A 16,126-nucleotide genomic window follows, 5' to 3' on the forward strand; every position below is an offset into this window, starting at 1 on the left:
TGTAGGCTATCTGAGGTCAACAATGAGACAGAACGTGAGTCAGTCAGCGGTCTTATTAGTTATAATGATAAGTGTAAGACAAGTGCAGATATCAGCAGCAGGCAGCACTGACTGATGGCTGTCATGATTGCATCAAATGAAAACCATCTAAGGAAACAATATAATAAACCTTTTCAGAGGAACATCATTCACACACAATGTTCACATGAATGCACAATTTAAAAAAAACTGTTTATTAATATAGGTTGAATTGTTTTTGGTTTTAAATTTATTTATTTATTCTGTTATAATTCGGTTAGATGTCCCTTTGCCTGGCTGGCCTCTCACACAATCTGAAAACTTCCTCAGCTCAAATATCTTATATACAATTGAAAAGGTGTCCCCAGGAGGTGTCCCCAGGACAGGAACAAAAGGCACCAGCTACTACGTCACTGACACACTGCAACACACACTGCAACAACCCACTAAACACACTAACACGTCACAGACTTACCCTCCGCGTCCTTCGTTCCCTATCTCCTCATGTCGCGCCGCACGGCCCCACTCACCAACACCCGCGTAAAAACTGTCATTGCACTTCCACTAAAGCCGCCTCCCGTCCACACTCACAAACAACATCAATATCAATAATAAACACAAACACGCCACAAGCACCGACACCCCCGCCTAATTTGTTGCCAGGTCTATGACAACAAGCCCAGAAAAAATGCCATTCAACACGCTACTTACAACTCGCTTACAATTCGCGGACCTGGCAACACTGCATCCTGTTTTCCCATTGGCTACGGTTGCTACAACACGCATTTGCACTGCATCTTGGGAGCAACACAGCTTAATGTAGGGGTCACCGATTGCTGTGCTACATCCCCCTCATGTTCTCACCACCCCGTTCGGCTACGCCACACACACTAACCTACACAATTCTCCACATGCAACACACGGCCCTTATTGGCTAGCCCCCTCACATGGCGATCCCTACGCAACAAAACACAGGCCAGCCACACACACACACCCACCCACACACACACACACAACGCCCACGTTCGGAAATATCGCACTGAGCGCACTGTGCAAACCTGCCGTGGTACAAGCGGGACAAACCGACGCGCATACATGGACACGAACAACAACAACAACAACACTACACGCACACGCGCGCGCTGCAACAACACACAGCTACGTACAGTGTGTGTGTGTGTGTGTGTGCGTGCGTGCGTGCGCGGGGGGGAATTTGGATCGCCTCGCGATGCAGCGAAAATGCCACTACACTACACAGGGCTCGACAGTGCGACTAGGTACTCGCATTTGCGCCTTACAACATCACCGTGCGCGCTGTAACATTCACTTTGTACCACCGGTGCGACTACACAATCCGAACTTTAAAGCTACACGTTGCGCAGTTTACATCCAAAAGAATGTGTCACTCTCTCGGTTCTGCACCGCTGCTGGAGAAGTATAGCACTGTCGCAGGCCGCGCAACTAATCCCCCCCCCCCCCCCCCACACACCCCAGAGACGGAGGAGAGAGAAGAGAGCGAGAGAGACAGAGAGCACACACGTGAGTCCTGCAAATTATATTGACCCAATATTAATTTGTACAACCTAGCAAAGCATAAGATATGATGGTTTGGAGAATAGGCTGGTCTCTCTTTTTACAAGACATAAGCCATTGCATACAGGTTCTCAACCTTTTTAATTTCAAGGACCCCCATAACTCTGAGAGTAAAACCAAATGGACCCATAAGAGTCCCATTTGATTCCATTTGTACAGTATCAGAGTTAAACGTTATAAAAGAGTCCATTTGGTTCCATTTGTACACTCTCAGAGTTACAGACCTGTAGGGTCCACTTGGTTCCATTTGTACACTCTCAGAGTTACAGACCTATAATGGGTCCATTTGGAACCCCCTCAAGGAACCACGAGGGTCCCTGGATCACACCTTTGACAGCCACTGCTTTACATCTATACATAACTAATATAGAGCATATTTGATCCATTTATTGTTATGGATAAGAACAACAACACTACACGCGCGCGCGCGCGCACGCGCTGCAACACAAAACAGCTGCATAAAACGCGTGTCACTGTGGACTTCTGTATCTGTGGACTTCTGTATCGCAACGCGGGGCAACGCAACTCTGGGATGAGCGGGCCGAAGGCCCGCGAAATTCTAGTAGGCTACATTTGGGGAGCCTTATTTTTTCTTTTCCCTTTTTAAGCCTCTTCAGTCTTTCTTTCTTTCTTTCTTTCTTTCTTTCTTTCTTTCTTTCTCTTTCTTTCTTTCTTTCTTTCTTTCTTTCTTTCTCTTTCTTTCTTTCTTTCTTTCTCTTTCTTTCTTTCTTTCTTTCTTTCTTTCTTTCTTTCTTTCTTTCTTTCTTTCTTTCTTTTACATATACAACAGTAAAAACTATACGATCCCTTTCCTGTTAATGGAAATAATGATGTGTCAATAATATGTAGCCTATTCCTCACCAACAAACCGGAGGCAGAATTCAAAGAACAAAGGCTAGGCCTAACAATGATTTGAAAACGTGAACATGCATGCATTATGAGGAAATCGTCGACCTATCCAATAATTACATTGTATTGTGGCTTCAGAATTAAGTTATAACGTTATTTAATATCTTTTATTCAAAACACAACGCTCTCCGCCGCCCCCTATCGCATTGATTTCACCCTAAGGCTACACAGTACACAGTGCAACTTGTCAGTTAGTGGCTTATGATGCTCTGTCTGTCTGGGTCTGCCAGAATGGAAGAACATCTGGAAAACTGTGAACATGTGTCCCTTCCCTTGTGTTGCCAAGCATGATGTAATGCAGTGGTTCTCAAACTGTTTCATGTCAAGGACCCGAGCCCCTATACAATATTTTATGGCAGGATCCCCCTGTACCCCAGGGGCCTGAGGTGGGGGGAGCCCTGCCCCATGGGACTCCCACAACGAGTCGACTCCTATATGTGGGTTCCCTGGTCCCCACTTTTTAGAACCACTAAGGGCCAGGTTGATCACTGCAAAGTCCCACACAAATTGCAGGAAACTCTGCAGCTCTCCTATTTTCTGGTGTGTCAACCAATCCTTAAATAATGACCATATGGGTCAGTGTTCAGTGGTGAACCCACTGGGTCAAATTGGAAGCGATGACAAATAAATGCGGTTATGAAGAGACACATTTGAAAGTCGGAACACTATACAATAATTGAAGCTGATAAATGCATACTATCTCCTGATCAGATTCGATTGCAATCTACATGAAGTAAATATACTATGTGTTTATTAAATAGACATAGATAGAGACCGGGATACACCTATAGCACTATCATCAGAAAATACCTTTTTAATAGACAAACATTTTTGTTGAGCGACAGTATAGCTCAGGAGGTATAGTGGTCTGTTCGACTTCGATCCAAGGTTCCCCCAGAGTTAGTGTTTGAAGTGTCCTTGAAAAAGACACTGAACAGAATGGTTGTGTGTGCGTGTGAGTGTGTGAGTGTGTGTGTGTGTGTGTGTGTGTGTGTGTGTGTGTGTGTGTGTGACTCATGGCAGCTTAAGCTTAAGGTACTGTTCAGTAGACCAGTTTGTGGTCGGGAAAGGGAACAGGAAAGGTAAAAGCCACATATTTACCCACATAGTTACAAAAAACAACCATGATATTGTACAATCCACATGTGTGTGTGTGTGTGTATAAAACAGATGTTTTGTTTTATATTTACAGGCAACAAAGTCTTATGCACACCTAAATGCTCTGAGATGGGTGCGTAGGCAGGGCTCAATGTACTCAGAAGAATGTGCACAAAGACCCAAACACCGTCTGCACTTGCAATACGAACTTTATTTATAGGCAACGTTTCGGTCAAAGACCTTCTTCAGGCATCTAACTTTGTGTGCATTTTTCTTATTTTATATTTACAACATGGCCATGCTAGGAAATGTTTGTGTACGTGAAGAAAGTAATGTCCTTGAATGAGACAAACGCACACACACACACACACACACACACACACACACACACACACACACACACACACACACACACACACACACACACACACACACACACACACACACACACACACACACACACACACACACATCTCACTGCTAGGGCCTCATACACACACATCAATACAGATGCTCTTCTACTTTTCCAGAGGCTGCGACTTGTCCGTAAGCTCCTCCTCCTCCTCATCCTGCCCTTGGTCACAAAGCGAGGGATAGAGCAACTCCACGTAGAACTTGTAGGCCCCTGCCCCCATGACCCCTCCCACAAGGGGGGCTACTACAGGCACCCACCACCATGCGTTTCCAGCCCTGTGTGTGAGTGTGGAGAGAAAAGAGAAAATAGATTGAGTATCTCACAAAAGCAAACGTTGCTCAAACTTTTTATTTTATTTTTGTATTGTATTTAAGTGTGCGTGTGACGTGCGTGCGTGTGCTTGTACAGTATTACTACACTACCCGGGTCACTACACACACAAAGTATAGTAGAATTTCAGAAATAGATTGTGAGGACCATTTTTAGGCCAAGAATTATTTTTTTAATGGTTATACAGTAAACATGATATACTGTATTTAGGCTTGATTTGTGCAATGCACACCTGAAATGGCAGATCTGCATCACAGTGCTTTCTGAGCTTGTAGATCAGCTATTTTGAGTGCATGAAACAGGCACTCAATTTAAGTCAGACTTGAGGGTTAGGGTTAAAAACGGCAAAAAGTGGTAAAACATTGCTTTTATAAAAAGCAAGCACATTCCTTTTCAGATGGGGGTCCGCAGCCAAACACATCAGTTTGGGGACCCTGGGGTCCATGACACGCAAGTATATAAGTGCACTGTCCCGCTAGAGAGATATATATTACCTGAAGACGTCCGTTCCCCAGCCCGCCATGGCGGTGAAGACTCTGGGCGCCAGGTCTCTGGTGGGGTTGATGGCGTAGCCGCTGTTGCTGCCATGCGAGATGCCAATGACCAGCACCAGGAGGCCCTTGGCCAGGGGCTCGCTGCCCGCCGCCGCGGGCTGGTTCCTCTGGTCCGTTAGAGCCATCAGACACCCCAGCAGCATGGCCGTGCCAAACACCTGGCAGTGGCACACACACACACACACACGTCAACACAGAGATAATCACACCGTCATCCATCACACACACACACACGCATCAACACAGACATAATCACACCATCATCTATCACACACACACACACATACACACACACAGACACACACACACACACAGACACATGCGTCAAACACAGAGATAATCACACCATCATACATCACACACACACACGCATTTTGTGCTGTCTGCCACTGTTATTATGATCACCTAATTATGTGAGGTAATTGCTTCTTTTTTTCTTTTCTTTTTGCATAATCGTCATAATTGCTTGGATGTTGAAAAGTATTCATACATTTTCAGATTAATAGCAGAAATAGCATGATCTACAAGCTCACAATGCCTTGCGATGCGATGAGTTGTGAGCTTGTAGATCGGCTATTTCCGCAATTTTGAAAGTAAGCCATGCAGGGGTTTTCAACAGGGGGTCCGGGATCCCTAGGGGATCCTCAGAGTCAGAGTTACTACAGGAGGCCAAAGAATAGAACTTTAGCAATGTGTCCCTGCTTCATCTCTCTCTCTCTCTCAGCTAGGGGGTCCAGCTTGGGCTAGTTGTAAGCATAGGCATGCTCACCTGGTCGATTAAACCACCCTGTACAGTGAGGTATGGTGCAGGGTAGGTGGCAAAGATCCCAGCCGTGGCTTTGGAACCGGTCACTGTCAGGTTCCCTCCGCTGAACTCATGTATGGCATCTGTAATCACATAGTAAGTGAGAGAAGGTCATTTTCAGCGTTTATTATTTTGTTACAGTAGTGGTTCTCAAACATTTTCGTGTCAAGGACGCCCAAATTGATTTGGCCGCAGACCCCCATCTGAGAAGGTTTTTGGCCAGCAACGCCCAGAAGAGAAGATTTGTGGGGTTGTTTGTTTTTTAAGCTAAATTATTCACATTTTTCCAAATATGTTTTGAGATTTTTGAGGGGTGCTAGCCCCTCCTATATCCAGCTTTTAGTCAGTGTAAGTTCACAAACTTTGTCCTACACAAACATTAAATTCCCATTGACAATGAATGGACAATTTTACGTCAGTGTCTATTTTACGTCATGATGATAAGAGTGCCACGTCAGCTTGCGTCACTTCGTGCCACGCTGCCCGTGAAACTAAATAGTGAAGGTCTGCTATTTTTTAATAGCCAGCATATAAATTAATGAAATGGTTAAAATGATTGTGATGCTGGAATTCCCTCAAGGACCCCTGGTCCCCTGGGGGTCCCTGGACCCCACTTTGAGTACCGCTGGTCTTGTACACTGGTTTTGGGGCCTCGATCCTCCATTTTGGGGCCTCGATGCCCTCCCCTCCAAGAATAAATGTTCAACCAGTGAATCTAATAAACATTACACACAACTCTAACAATTACTAGTAGCATTCGTTTGGGATTTTATATGCTATTCAACATTTTAAATAGGCCTATTTATCTATTTGGTTTTGGACAAAGGACAGAGGAGGGATAGAGAGTATAGCCTATATCGGTAGAAGGATTCTGAGTTTGGAACTGCCAGGCAGGAGGCCTAGACTAGAGAAAGAAGTGTGAAGGAGGACATGAAGTTAGTTGGTGTGAGAGAACAGGGGGAGATGGAGGCAGATGATTCACTAGTGGTGACCCCTGAAGGAGCACAGCTGGAGATCTATTGAAAATATTAATATTTTCTATTGGAAGTATTTAGCTGGCTATGAACATCGGCCATTTGATAATATGTGAATGTTTTCAAAATAGCGAATCTACAAGCTCACAGCGCTTGTAGATTTGCAATACGTTTTTTTAAATGGCATCTTTGAGCTTCGGTCTATGCCTTTTCGATCAACCAAAAAAGAAATGTTGGATGTAATGTTAAATGTAATGATTAGTTATACTTTTAATATAAACTAAATTAAACTAAAAACTAAAAAGATAGAAAAAAAACGTTGTTTTTGAAACATTGTAACAAAACAACACAAATCTTGTATGAGCTCTAGAATTCTGTTCTTAATATCTGGCACAAAATATTTTCAGATGGGGGTTCCGTGCCCAAATTTAAATACATAGGCTATTGGAGGTTCTTGACATTTATGAAGGAACATTGGGAACATTATGAAGCAAGCCCAAACTAGAAAAAGTGCCCAGCTTCTGGGCACAGGTCTCCACCAGGAGGATAGGAGTGTGAGTGTGATGTTTGGCAAAATGTTTAGGAGCAATATAAACGTGTGTGTGTGTGTGTGTGTGTGTGTGTGTGTGTGTGTGTGTGTGTGTGTGACGTGGCTTGGCCTGTTGTAGCGCCACCATGAGGCTGATTTGAAAACTGTCAAGTGGCATTTCTTCCAAAGCCTAGTGGGAATACGCATGCACAGTTTCACCACAATCGGACGCTGCGTTGAGTAGTTGTGGCGATTTGTACAAAACGGGTACAAAGCGGGCTACTCCTGAAAAGTTTAGAAGCCAATCGTAGCCAATGAGGGTGGATTATGATAAATCAAACAAACCCGTCTTGATCACATGACTATGGAGAGCATGTGTACCGATTTGCGTGAAATTTGGATACAATCTGAAGGAGTAATATTAGAAAATGTGTTTTACATATGTCGTCCTCCTGGTGGCGCTATAAAGAGCAGATGTGAAAAATTCCAGGAAAACGTTTTTCCTTGGCCTCTAGGGAGTTGGCATACAAAGTTATCCACAGATCTGTGCAGTTAGAGGTAAAAACACTTTTCGGCCAGTTATAGCGCCACCATGAGGCTGAGTTGAAAATGTTCATGTGGCATTTCTTCCTCGGCCTAGTGGGAATGTGCGTGCACAATTTCATGGAAATCACACAATGTGTTCATGATTTGCAGCATTTTGTTTGAAACTGAGCACTCCTGCGAACTTTGGAAGCCAATCTTAGCCAATCAGGATGGAGTCTGAGAAATCTGAAAGACCCGTTTCGTTGAATGGCTCTAGAGAGACTGTGTACCAATTTGCGTGATGTTTGGACTAAATCTGTAGGTGTACTGTCCAAAAACTTGTTTTGCACAAAGCGGCCTCCTGGTGGCGCTATAACGTTCTGGAAATTTTGGGGCAGAGGTTCATCGTTGGCATCCAGGGAGTGTGTGTGCAAAATTTGGCATCGACCGGGTTAATGGTGCCGGAGATTAGCTGGTCACAGACGGAAGGACGGACGCACGGACGGACGGAGTGCAAAACATACTCTCTCCCCAAGCCTTCGGCCTGGTGGAGACAATAAGCAGCTATACTCTTCAGAAACAAGCTACTTTTACAGAAAAACAAACCACCAGCCTTTTTACTTTTTCCATAGGAAAAGTCTGGTGACAATTGCTAAGGAATTGACGTCATCAGCCAGCGCCGCTCCATCATGCATTTGTTTCTCACTTGTTGATAGACAAAACTGCTGCAGCTATAGTTCGAGACTCGAGAATGTAAACAAACATTTTACCGCAAACATGTGTGACAGCATGACAGATACAGGCAGCTACACTAGTGTACAAGTTGTAGTTGACGTACAGTATACCTGCCGGCTGTGTGGGGTGAGTTTACTAAACAGCAAGGGAAGGTTGCAGGCAATGCGTGCTCTGTTTGGAACTAATACGCAGCCACTGTGGCGACGGTTCTCCAGCGTCGGGGTGTCCCTGGTGGACCGGCCCGGTCTGTCGCCACGCATATGCGCGGCCGGGTGCTACAATGCGCTACTGAGAGTGGAGAAATGTTGGACCACGTTGAAAAAGTGGCAGGCAGAGCACAACAGCCAAGCACAATGCCAAGCCAAGTACGACACTGCTGTCGAGGAGGAGGATATAAACGAGATGGAGATGAGGATGGACAGTGGCATTCCTTCTGAAGGTCCCCCCATCAACCCTTCTGATGGTCCCCCCATCAATCCTTCTGAAGGTCTTCCCATCAACCACAATGAAGGTCTCCCCATCATCAGCCTCTCTGAAGGTCCCCCCATCAACCCATTTGCATTAAAGAGGTATCCAGACCCCCAGTACAAGAAAAGACTTAGTAATACAGAGGTATGTAACTCTGGTTCTCAACATGTGAGAGTGCTTAGATGACAAACAAAAAAAGTAATCAACCAACTATACTATAAAACTGGTAAAACATTGGCCCAAAAAATAGCTGATTTACAAATGCGAGGCATTGTGAGCTTGTAATAATAATAATAATAATAATAATAATAATAATAATAATAATAATAATAATAATAATAATAATAATAATAATAAATAATAAACTTTATTTATATAGCACCTTTAAAAAAAATGTTACTTACAAAGTAATTGCAATTATTTGAGATAATCACAATTATGTTGCATAATCATCATAATCGTTTCCTTGTTGAAAAATGTTTATACATTTTAAAATATGTTCTAAAAATAGCAGATATAAGCTGTAAGCATCAGTTATTTCCGCCATTTTCACATTTCTTTGAAAGTATAAAATGATTAAATATGTCAGTAATGTCTGTATATTTAAGTTATTTGTCATATCTGACCCGTGCAACTTTTGATTATGAAGCCTAAATAAGGCGGGTTTTTTTTCAACTATTACATTGTTAATCGCAATTACTTAATTTATTGCCAAGTTAAATGTTTTTAATCGTGCCAGTCATATTGCTTCACCTTCCTTCTCATAGGTGTATATCCAGTACCCCAGCAAAAGAGTGAGGCTACAGTGTGATACAGACGTGTCTGGAATCATTGAGCACCTCGCCAAGGGGAAGTGGAGGACGGCAGCCAAGCAGATTTTACTGCACTCGTATCTCGTTGAGGAATTGAAACCTGGATTCCTACAGATTGTCGATGGAGAGTGCCGCGTTCTCTGTGACCACAAGCAGAGTTTCGTGCTGCGCCGGTCTCCCGCGGATCAATTCAAGACTTTTTCATTCGCCGCCCTGGACAGTGACCTGAAGCGCCTGGCTCCGTTCATCTCCTCCATCTTCTCCACCATCACAAGGAACAGGTCTCAGCTCACTGCCTGTGCGGCTGTGGCCATCGCTCTCAGAGGGAGAGCGAACCGCTTGTCTGCGTTTTCCTACTACGTGAACAATGTGCTGCAGTTTTGTGGTGCCAGGGAGTCGGCGTTTAAAAGATTGTCCAAGCTAGGAATAACAACATCTCATACCTGTGCCATTCGAAATAAATTTGATTTTCGGAGAAGAGGATATCTTGGATATCTCGCCGGTAAAACTAAGACTGACGAAATGGCGGCTGGAGGTGTGGTTTAGGTTCTGTGTCATGTGCTATTTTCCATACACCTTGAAAACCTTAAATTGAATGCATTTGAGTATGTTTTCTTTTTTTTTTTTTACATTTTGACACCAAAGATCTGGTATGGGCCCAGTCCCTGGCACAAAATAATTTCAGCTCTAGGTCCACGGCCAAATAGATCAATTTTGGGGGTTCTTGACATGACAAAGTTTGAGAAGAGGGAAAAAATTATGGAGCCAATTAGTTTAAGTATAGTGTTTAATCTGCTGATATGCATACAATGTTTTGTGGGCACACTGCAGTTTTCATTAACTGAAGTAAGAACTACCCTGTGCTAGTGTGCTTTGACTAATTAAGCCCAAACCACACCGTCGTGTCGGGACAAAACCGTTTTTAAGGTAAACCACACTCATTGAGTTGCAAGGAGTTGCATTGCTGTGACCCTTTAGTGTGGTTTGGGCATAATTTGTTTCATAATTATCCATCTCTGTTCTGGTATCTACCTCTTTTATAGTCTTTCTTTTGTATCATTTGGCAATAAATGGAAATATTCAATTGACACGAAAATTTGATTGATTCTGATCATTTATTCTGATGTAATCACGCAAATATAGTTTCCATCGTTGTGTGTGACGTGTGTGTCCTTACCGTAGTAAACCATGTAAACCGTCCCGGCAGCCAGGAATGAGCCCAGAAACTGTGTGACAACGTACAGCGGCAGCATCCTCCACGCCAGACGGCCAAACACGCACATGGTAAACGACACTGCCGCATTCATATGTGCCCCTGGTACAACGGAAGAGTGAAGGTTATTTATGTCGGAATCGCACACTTCAGTAACTTTAAATACTTACAACCTGCCGTCGCCATTTGGCCGTGTCATTGTAAGATTCCTTAGGTAAAGATCACAGGTAAAGAACCTACCGTCGGTCTACTCTGAACAATAGGCAATCAAAATAACAATCTGTACATTTAACCCATTAAAACCGGGGAAGCATCTGTGTCATTTTAGATTTTAGCCTTGGCTATTCAAAGATCAAGATCTACAGGCTCACACCGCGTAACTTCGTCCCGTGCTGCAAGTATGTACATCTGCTATTTAGTTTTGGACAATTTTGAAAAAAAATGTAATTGTGACAACTGATTCAGATGGCATTTTGTATAGAATCGGCCTCTGGTCTGATACCAGGTAGCCTATCTGTTTAAATAACATGCTATCTAAATTGCATTTTTAACTTTGTGGTCAGCTCACTTCATCCCTATTAACCTACCTGAGACCTTCCCTCCGACGTGAACTCCCATGGCCACGCCCAGACCGAAGCCCAGGTGGATGCTGATGTACTGGCCAAACTCTCCCTGGCCTGTGACTACCTGGGCCACAGAACCCAAGCCAAACACCTGGAAGAGGACATCACAATCATTCATTAGTGTCAGAAGGCCAGTTGTCTGGATCAACGACAGGTCTGCTCAAGAGGGGCGTAACAGGGGCGTAACAAAAAAAAAAAAGCTAAACAGATTCCAGGTCTGGTCAGCCGCGGACGTGTGCAGGAAACGAACACGCGCGCGGCAATTTCGCGGGGCCGCACCCACATAAATACACTTGCTTTGTCAACACAGCCAACACAGCCAACAGCCTGCGTAGTAAATTCTTCACAGTAAAGTCCTGAGCCAGAGAGAGTGAACAAATCAAACCACAACCCATAAATGGTACATGTGGTTCCATTAGTTCACTCTCTCTGCAGGTGAAATAAACTCTCTTACCATCATGACATATGTGCACAGGGTCTCGGCGAGTCCCACTCGAAAAACCTCATTCTTGATCCAAGCCTGCAATACAGTTTTGCGGCCCTTCTTCTGAGGGCCCGGAAGTGCTGCTGGCCGCTCGTTCATTCTTTCCTCTTCTTTCCACCCTAATTTACTTGGGTTGATTTTCAGTTTTTGCTTTGTTTTCATGTACAAGTTAAAAGTTACTATAGTCCCCTCCGTTAACTGACGAGGATGAAATCGTCCTCGTCTGTAGAGGCCCTTAGCTCTATTCCACAACGCATCACTTTTTGCTGATCCCCTCTGCTTGCAAGCTTCCTTCCTTCCTTCCTCTCTCTCCTCTCTCTGTCTCCCTCTCTGACCCTCTCTCTCTCTCTTTATATCTCTCTCCTCTCTCTGTCTCCCTCTCTGTCTCTGACCCTCTCTCTCTCTCTTTATATCTGTAGTGAGTACCCCATGAAGTGTGTTCAAAGGTTAAGGCCTCAGCCCCCTCCTCCCTGTGACAAACACACAGGGCGTCCAATAGTTCAATGTCTCGGACTCAGCTAACAGGGTGAACAGGGTGAACAGCTAACAGAAGGCATACTGCCTTGTTATTAGAAAAAACAGGTTTTGTTCCTGTTGGCTAGACGGTAGACCAGTGGTTCCAGCTCAGTCAAGACCCAAAAGAGAAATTTGATCTCCCCCGTGAGTCCAGGACACAAACTAGTGAATATAGCTGATCTATACAAGCTGCAATTTTCCACTACTTCTTAAACTTCTTCTGGAATGTTGTGGGAAATATGAACTCAAATCTATATAGTATATTGTTCCATGCTAGTCTGTCTGGTCGTGTCTGTGAGCAACGATACCTTGGCCTGAAAGCCTGCCTTAATCCAATCAACCCTTTGATCAAGTTGTATGTAAAAGACCATGTCACACCTATTGTTTGTTATGAGACCCTGTTGGGCCTGAATAGGTATCACTGGGTAGTTCCTGCCTCAGGAGGGGGGCGACGGCCAAGACAGTCAGGGCGTCTGTATTGTATTGTTTATATGTTTATCTGTGGACCTGCTTCTGAGGTATAAGAGAGGACCTACGGAGAAGCTGAGGGGAGGGGAGTGGGATGGAGACAACGAGAGAGAGATGTACTGAGAGAGAAAGTTGGAGTGATACAGGCTAAGCCTGCTAGACTAGTAGATGTTGTTTGCTTGTTGCTGTTCTTCTGAATAAACTTCTAAGATATACATTCACCCGGATGGACATATATTATTTCCATAATAATGGCCAAACCTTTTTACATTTAAATGACAGCCAAACCTGAAATCATCATCTTTGGTCATGATTGCACCTCCATCACTTCCCATACTTTTGGCACTCTCAACCCCAAAACCTTGATAGCTCCTTTAAATTCGACAAACAAATAGCCTCCGTTATCAAAACTGTGCTTTTGCTCCTAGGCCTTCCTCTTCACATTAGAGCCGCCATTAGATTTTGACTTCTTTGCCCTTTAATCACAGCCAAGCTTAATTTTTTAACTTTTGGTTTGATCACCTCCTGTTCTTCTTGTTTGTTTGTCTGACTGTGTTTGATTGTATCAGATTGTAGTACTGATTGTATTTGATTGCATTTGGTCGATGTCAGTCGTTTTTAAATGTGCTTTATAAATAAAGTTTGATTTGATTAGATGTTTCATTTATTTATGGAAATGATTACATAGGAAACAGAAAAAAGGAGATAGCCTACTGTATTTACTATTTACTCATAAACCATAAAAAAATCCCAAAGATGGGTCCCGACTCCCGACCCATCATCTGGGAAACAGTTGGCTAGAGTAGACCACAACTCAAATGTTCGACTGACTGGCTGACTGACTGACTGACTGACTGACTGATCCCTGATTATAATTTGTTTTATTTATTGATACATTGAGAGAAACACAGTTTTATGCCACTGTCTCTCAAGGAGATCCATCTTTAAATCCATAATCTTTGAGTTTGAAGTACACATCATGATCTCAGTGTCAAGAAGAACTTCAGTTCCCATATCTCTTGGAACCAATGAGAGAGCGTGGCTTCCCTCTAGTGGTTCATACGTGTATTACATTGGCCATTACATTTTTGCCTATTACGCATTACAATAGCCTGGCTGCAATTGAACACCTAACCACCAGGGAGCCCCCTGGACCTGGGTTAAATGCATGTTGTTTGTTATGGCTAATATTGGCTATATTTCTATATTTTATTATATAGCACTTACCTTATTTAAGCATGAGAGACAAGTTTGATTCACGAATTATGGAATTAACGGTAATTTGGGGGTTTCTTTTCTTTTTTATTTGAAAAATAACTGTAGGCCTACTCACTGTAGGCTATCTGAGGTCAACAATGAGACAGAACGTGAGTCAGTCAGCGGTCTTATTAGTTATAATGATAAGTGTAAGACAAGTGCAGATATCAGCAGCAGGCAGCACTGACTGATGGCTGTCATGATTGCATCAAATGAAAACCATCTAAGGAAACAATATAATAAACCTTTTCAGAGGAACATCATTCACACACAATGTTCACATGAATGCACAATTTAAAAAAAACTGTTTATTAATATAGGTTGAATTGTTTTTGGTTTTAAATTTATTTATTTATTCTGTTATAATTCGGTTAGATGTCCCTTTGCCTGGCTGGCCTCTCACACAATCTGAAAACTTCCTCAGCTCAAATATAGGCTACATTTGGGGAGCCTTATTTTTTCTTTTCCCTTTTTAAGCCTCTTCAGTCTTTCTTTCTTTCTTTCTTTCTTTCTTTCTTTCTTTCTTTCTTTCTCTTTCTTTCTTTCTTTCTTTCTTTCTTTCTTTCTCTTTCTTTCTTTCTTTCTTTCTCTTTCTTTCTTTCTTTCTTTCTTTCTTTCTTTCTTTCTTTCTTTCTTTTACATATACAACAGTAAAAACTATACGATCCCTTTCCTGTTAATGGAAATAATGATGTGTCAATAATATGTAGCCTATTCCTCACCAACAAACCGGAGGCAGAATTCAAAGAACAAAGGCTAGGCCTAACAATGATTTGAAAACGTGAACATGCATGCATTATGAGGAAATCGTCGACCTATCCAATAATTACATTGTATTGTGGCTTCAGAATTAAGTTATAACGTTATTTAATATCTTTTATTCAAAACACAACGCTCTCCGCCGCCCCCTATCGCATTGATTTCACCCTAAGGCTACACAGTACACAGTGCAACTTGTCAGTTAGTGGCTTATGATGCTCTGTCTGTCTGGGTCTGCCAGAATGGAAGAACATCTGGAAAACTGTGAACATGTGTCCCTTCCCTTGTGTTGCCAAGCATGATGTAATGCAGTGGTTCTCAAACTGTTTCATGTCAAGGACCCGAGCCCCTATACAATATTTTATGGCAGGATCCCCCTGTACCCCAGGGGCCTGAGGTGGGGGGAGCCCTGCCCCATGGGACTCCCACAACGAGTCGACTCCTATATGTGGGTTCCCTGGTCCCCACTTTTTAGAACCACTAAGGGCCAGGTTGATCACTGCAAAGTCCCACACAAATTGCAGGAAACTCTGCAGCTCTCCTATTTTCTGGTGTGTCAACCAATCCTTAAATAATGACCATATGGGTCAGTGTTCAGTGGTGAACCCACTGGGTCAAATTGGAAGCGATGACAAATAAATGCGGTTATGAAGAGACACATTTGAAAGTCGGAACACTATACAATAATTGAAGCTGATAAATGCATACTATCTCCTGATCAGATTCGATTGCAATCTACATGAAGTAAATATACTATGTGTTTATTAAATAGACATAGATAGAGACCGGGATACACCTATAGCACTATCATCAGAAAATACCTTTTTAATAGACAAACATTTTTGTTGAGCGACAGTATAGCTCAGGAGGTATAGTGGTCTGTTCGACTTCGATCCAAGGTTCCCCCAGAGTTAGTGTTTGAAGTGTCCTTGAAAAAGACACTGAACAGAATGGTTGTGTGTGCGTGTGAGTGTGTGAGTGTGTGTGTGTGTGTGTGTGTGTGTGTGTGACTCATGGCAGCTTAAGCTTAAGGTACTGTTC

The 16,126-nt window shown here is 43.1% G+C and overlaps 1 protein-coding gene across 1 annotated transcript; it reads right to left on the minus strand.

Annotated features, from left to right (window-relative positions):
• Positions 1-4,047: 4,047 nt before the first annotated feature.
• Positions 4,048-12,320, minus strand: LOC306929467 (aquaporin-7-like). Its single transcript, XM_079510007.1, has 6 exons — positions 12,056-12,320; positions 11,566-11,692; positions 10,943-11,080; positions 5,687-5,805; positions 4,858-5,075; positions 4,048-4,308 (listed from the first exon to the last, which is right to left on the minus strand). Exons 1-6 carry the CDS (start codon positions 12,245-12,247, stop codon positions 4,137-4,139), a joined length of 966 nt encoding a protein of 321 aa, XP_079366133.1. The 5' UTR covers positions 12,248-12,320; the 3' UTR covers positions 4,048-4,136.
• Between the last annotated feature and the right edge of the window lie 3,806 nt (positions 12,321-16,126).

This window comes from Electrona antarctica, assembly GCF_951216825.1.
Source record: "Electrona antarctica genome assembly, chromosome: 9".
Classification (NCBI taxonomy): domain Eukaryota; kingdom Metazoa; phylum Chordata; class Actinopteri; order Myctophiformes; family Myctophidae; genus Electrona; species Electrona antarctica.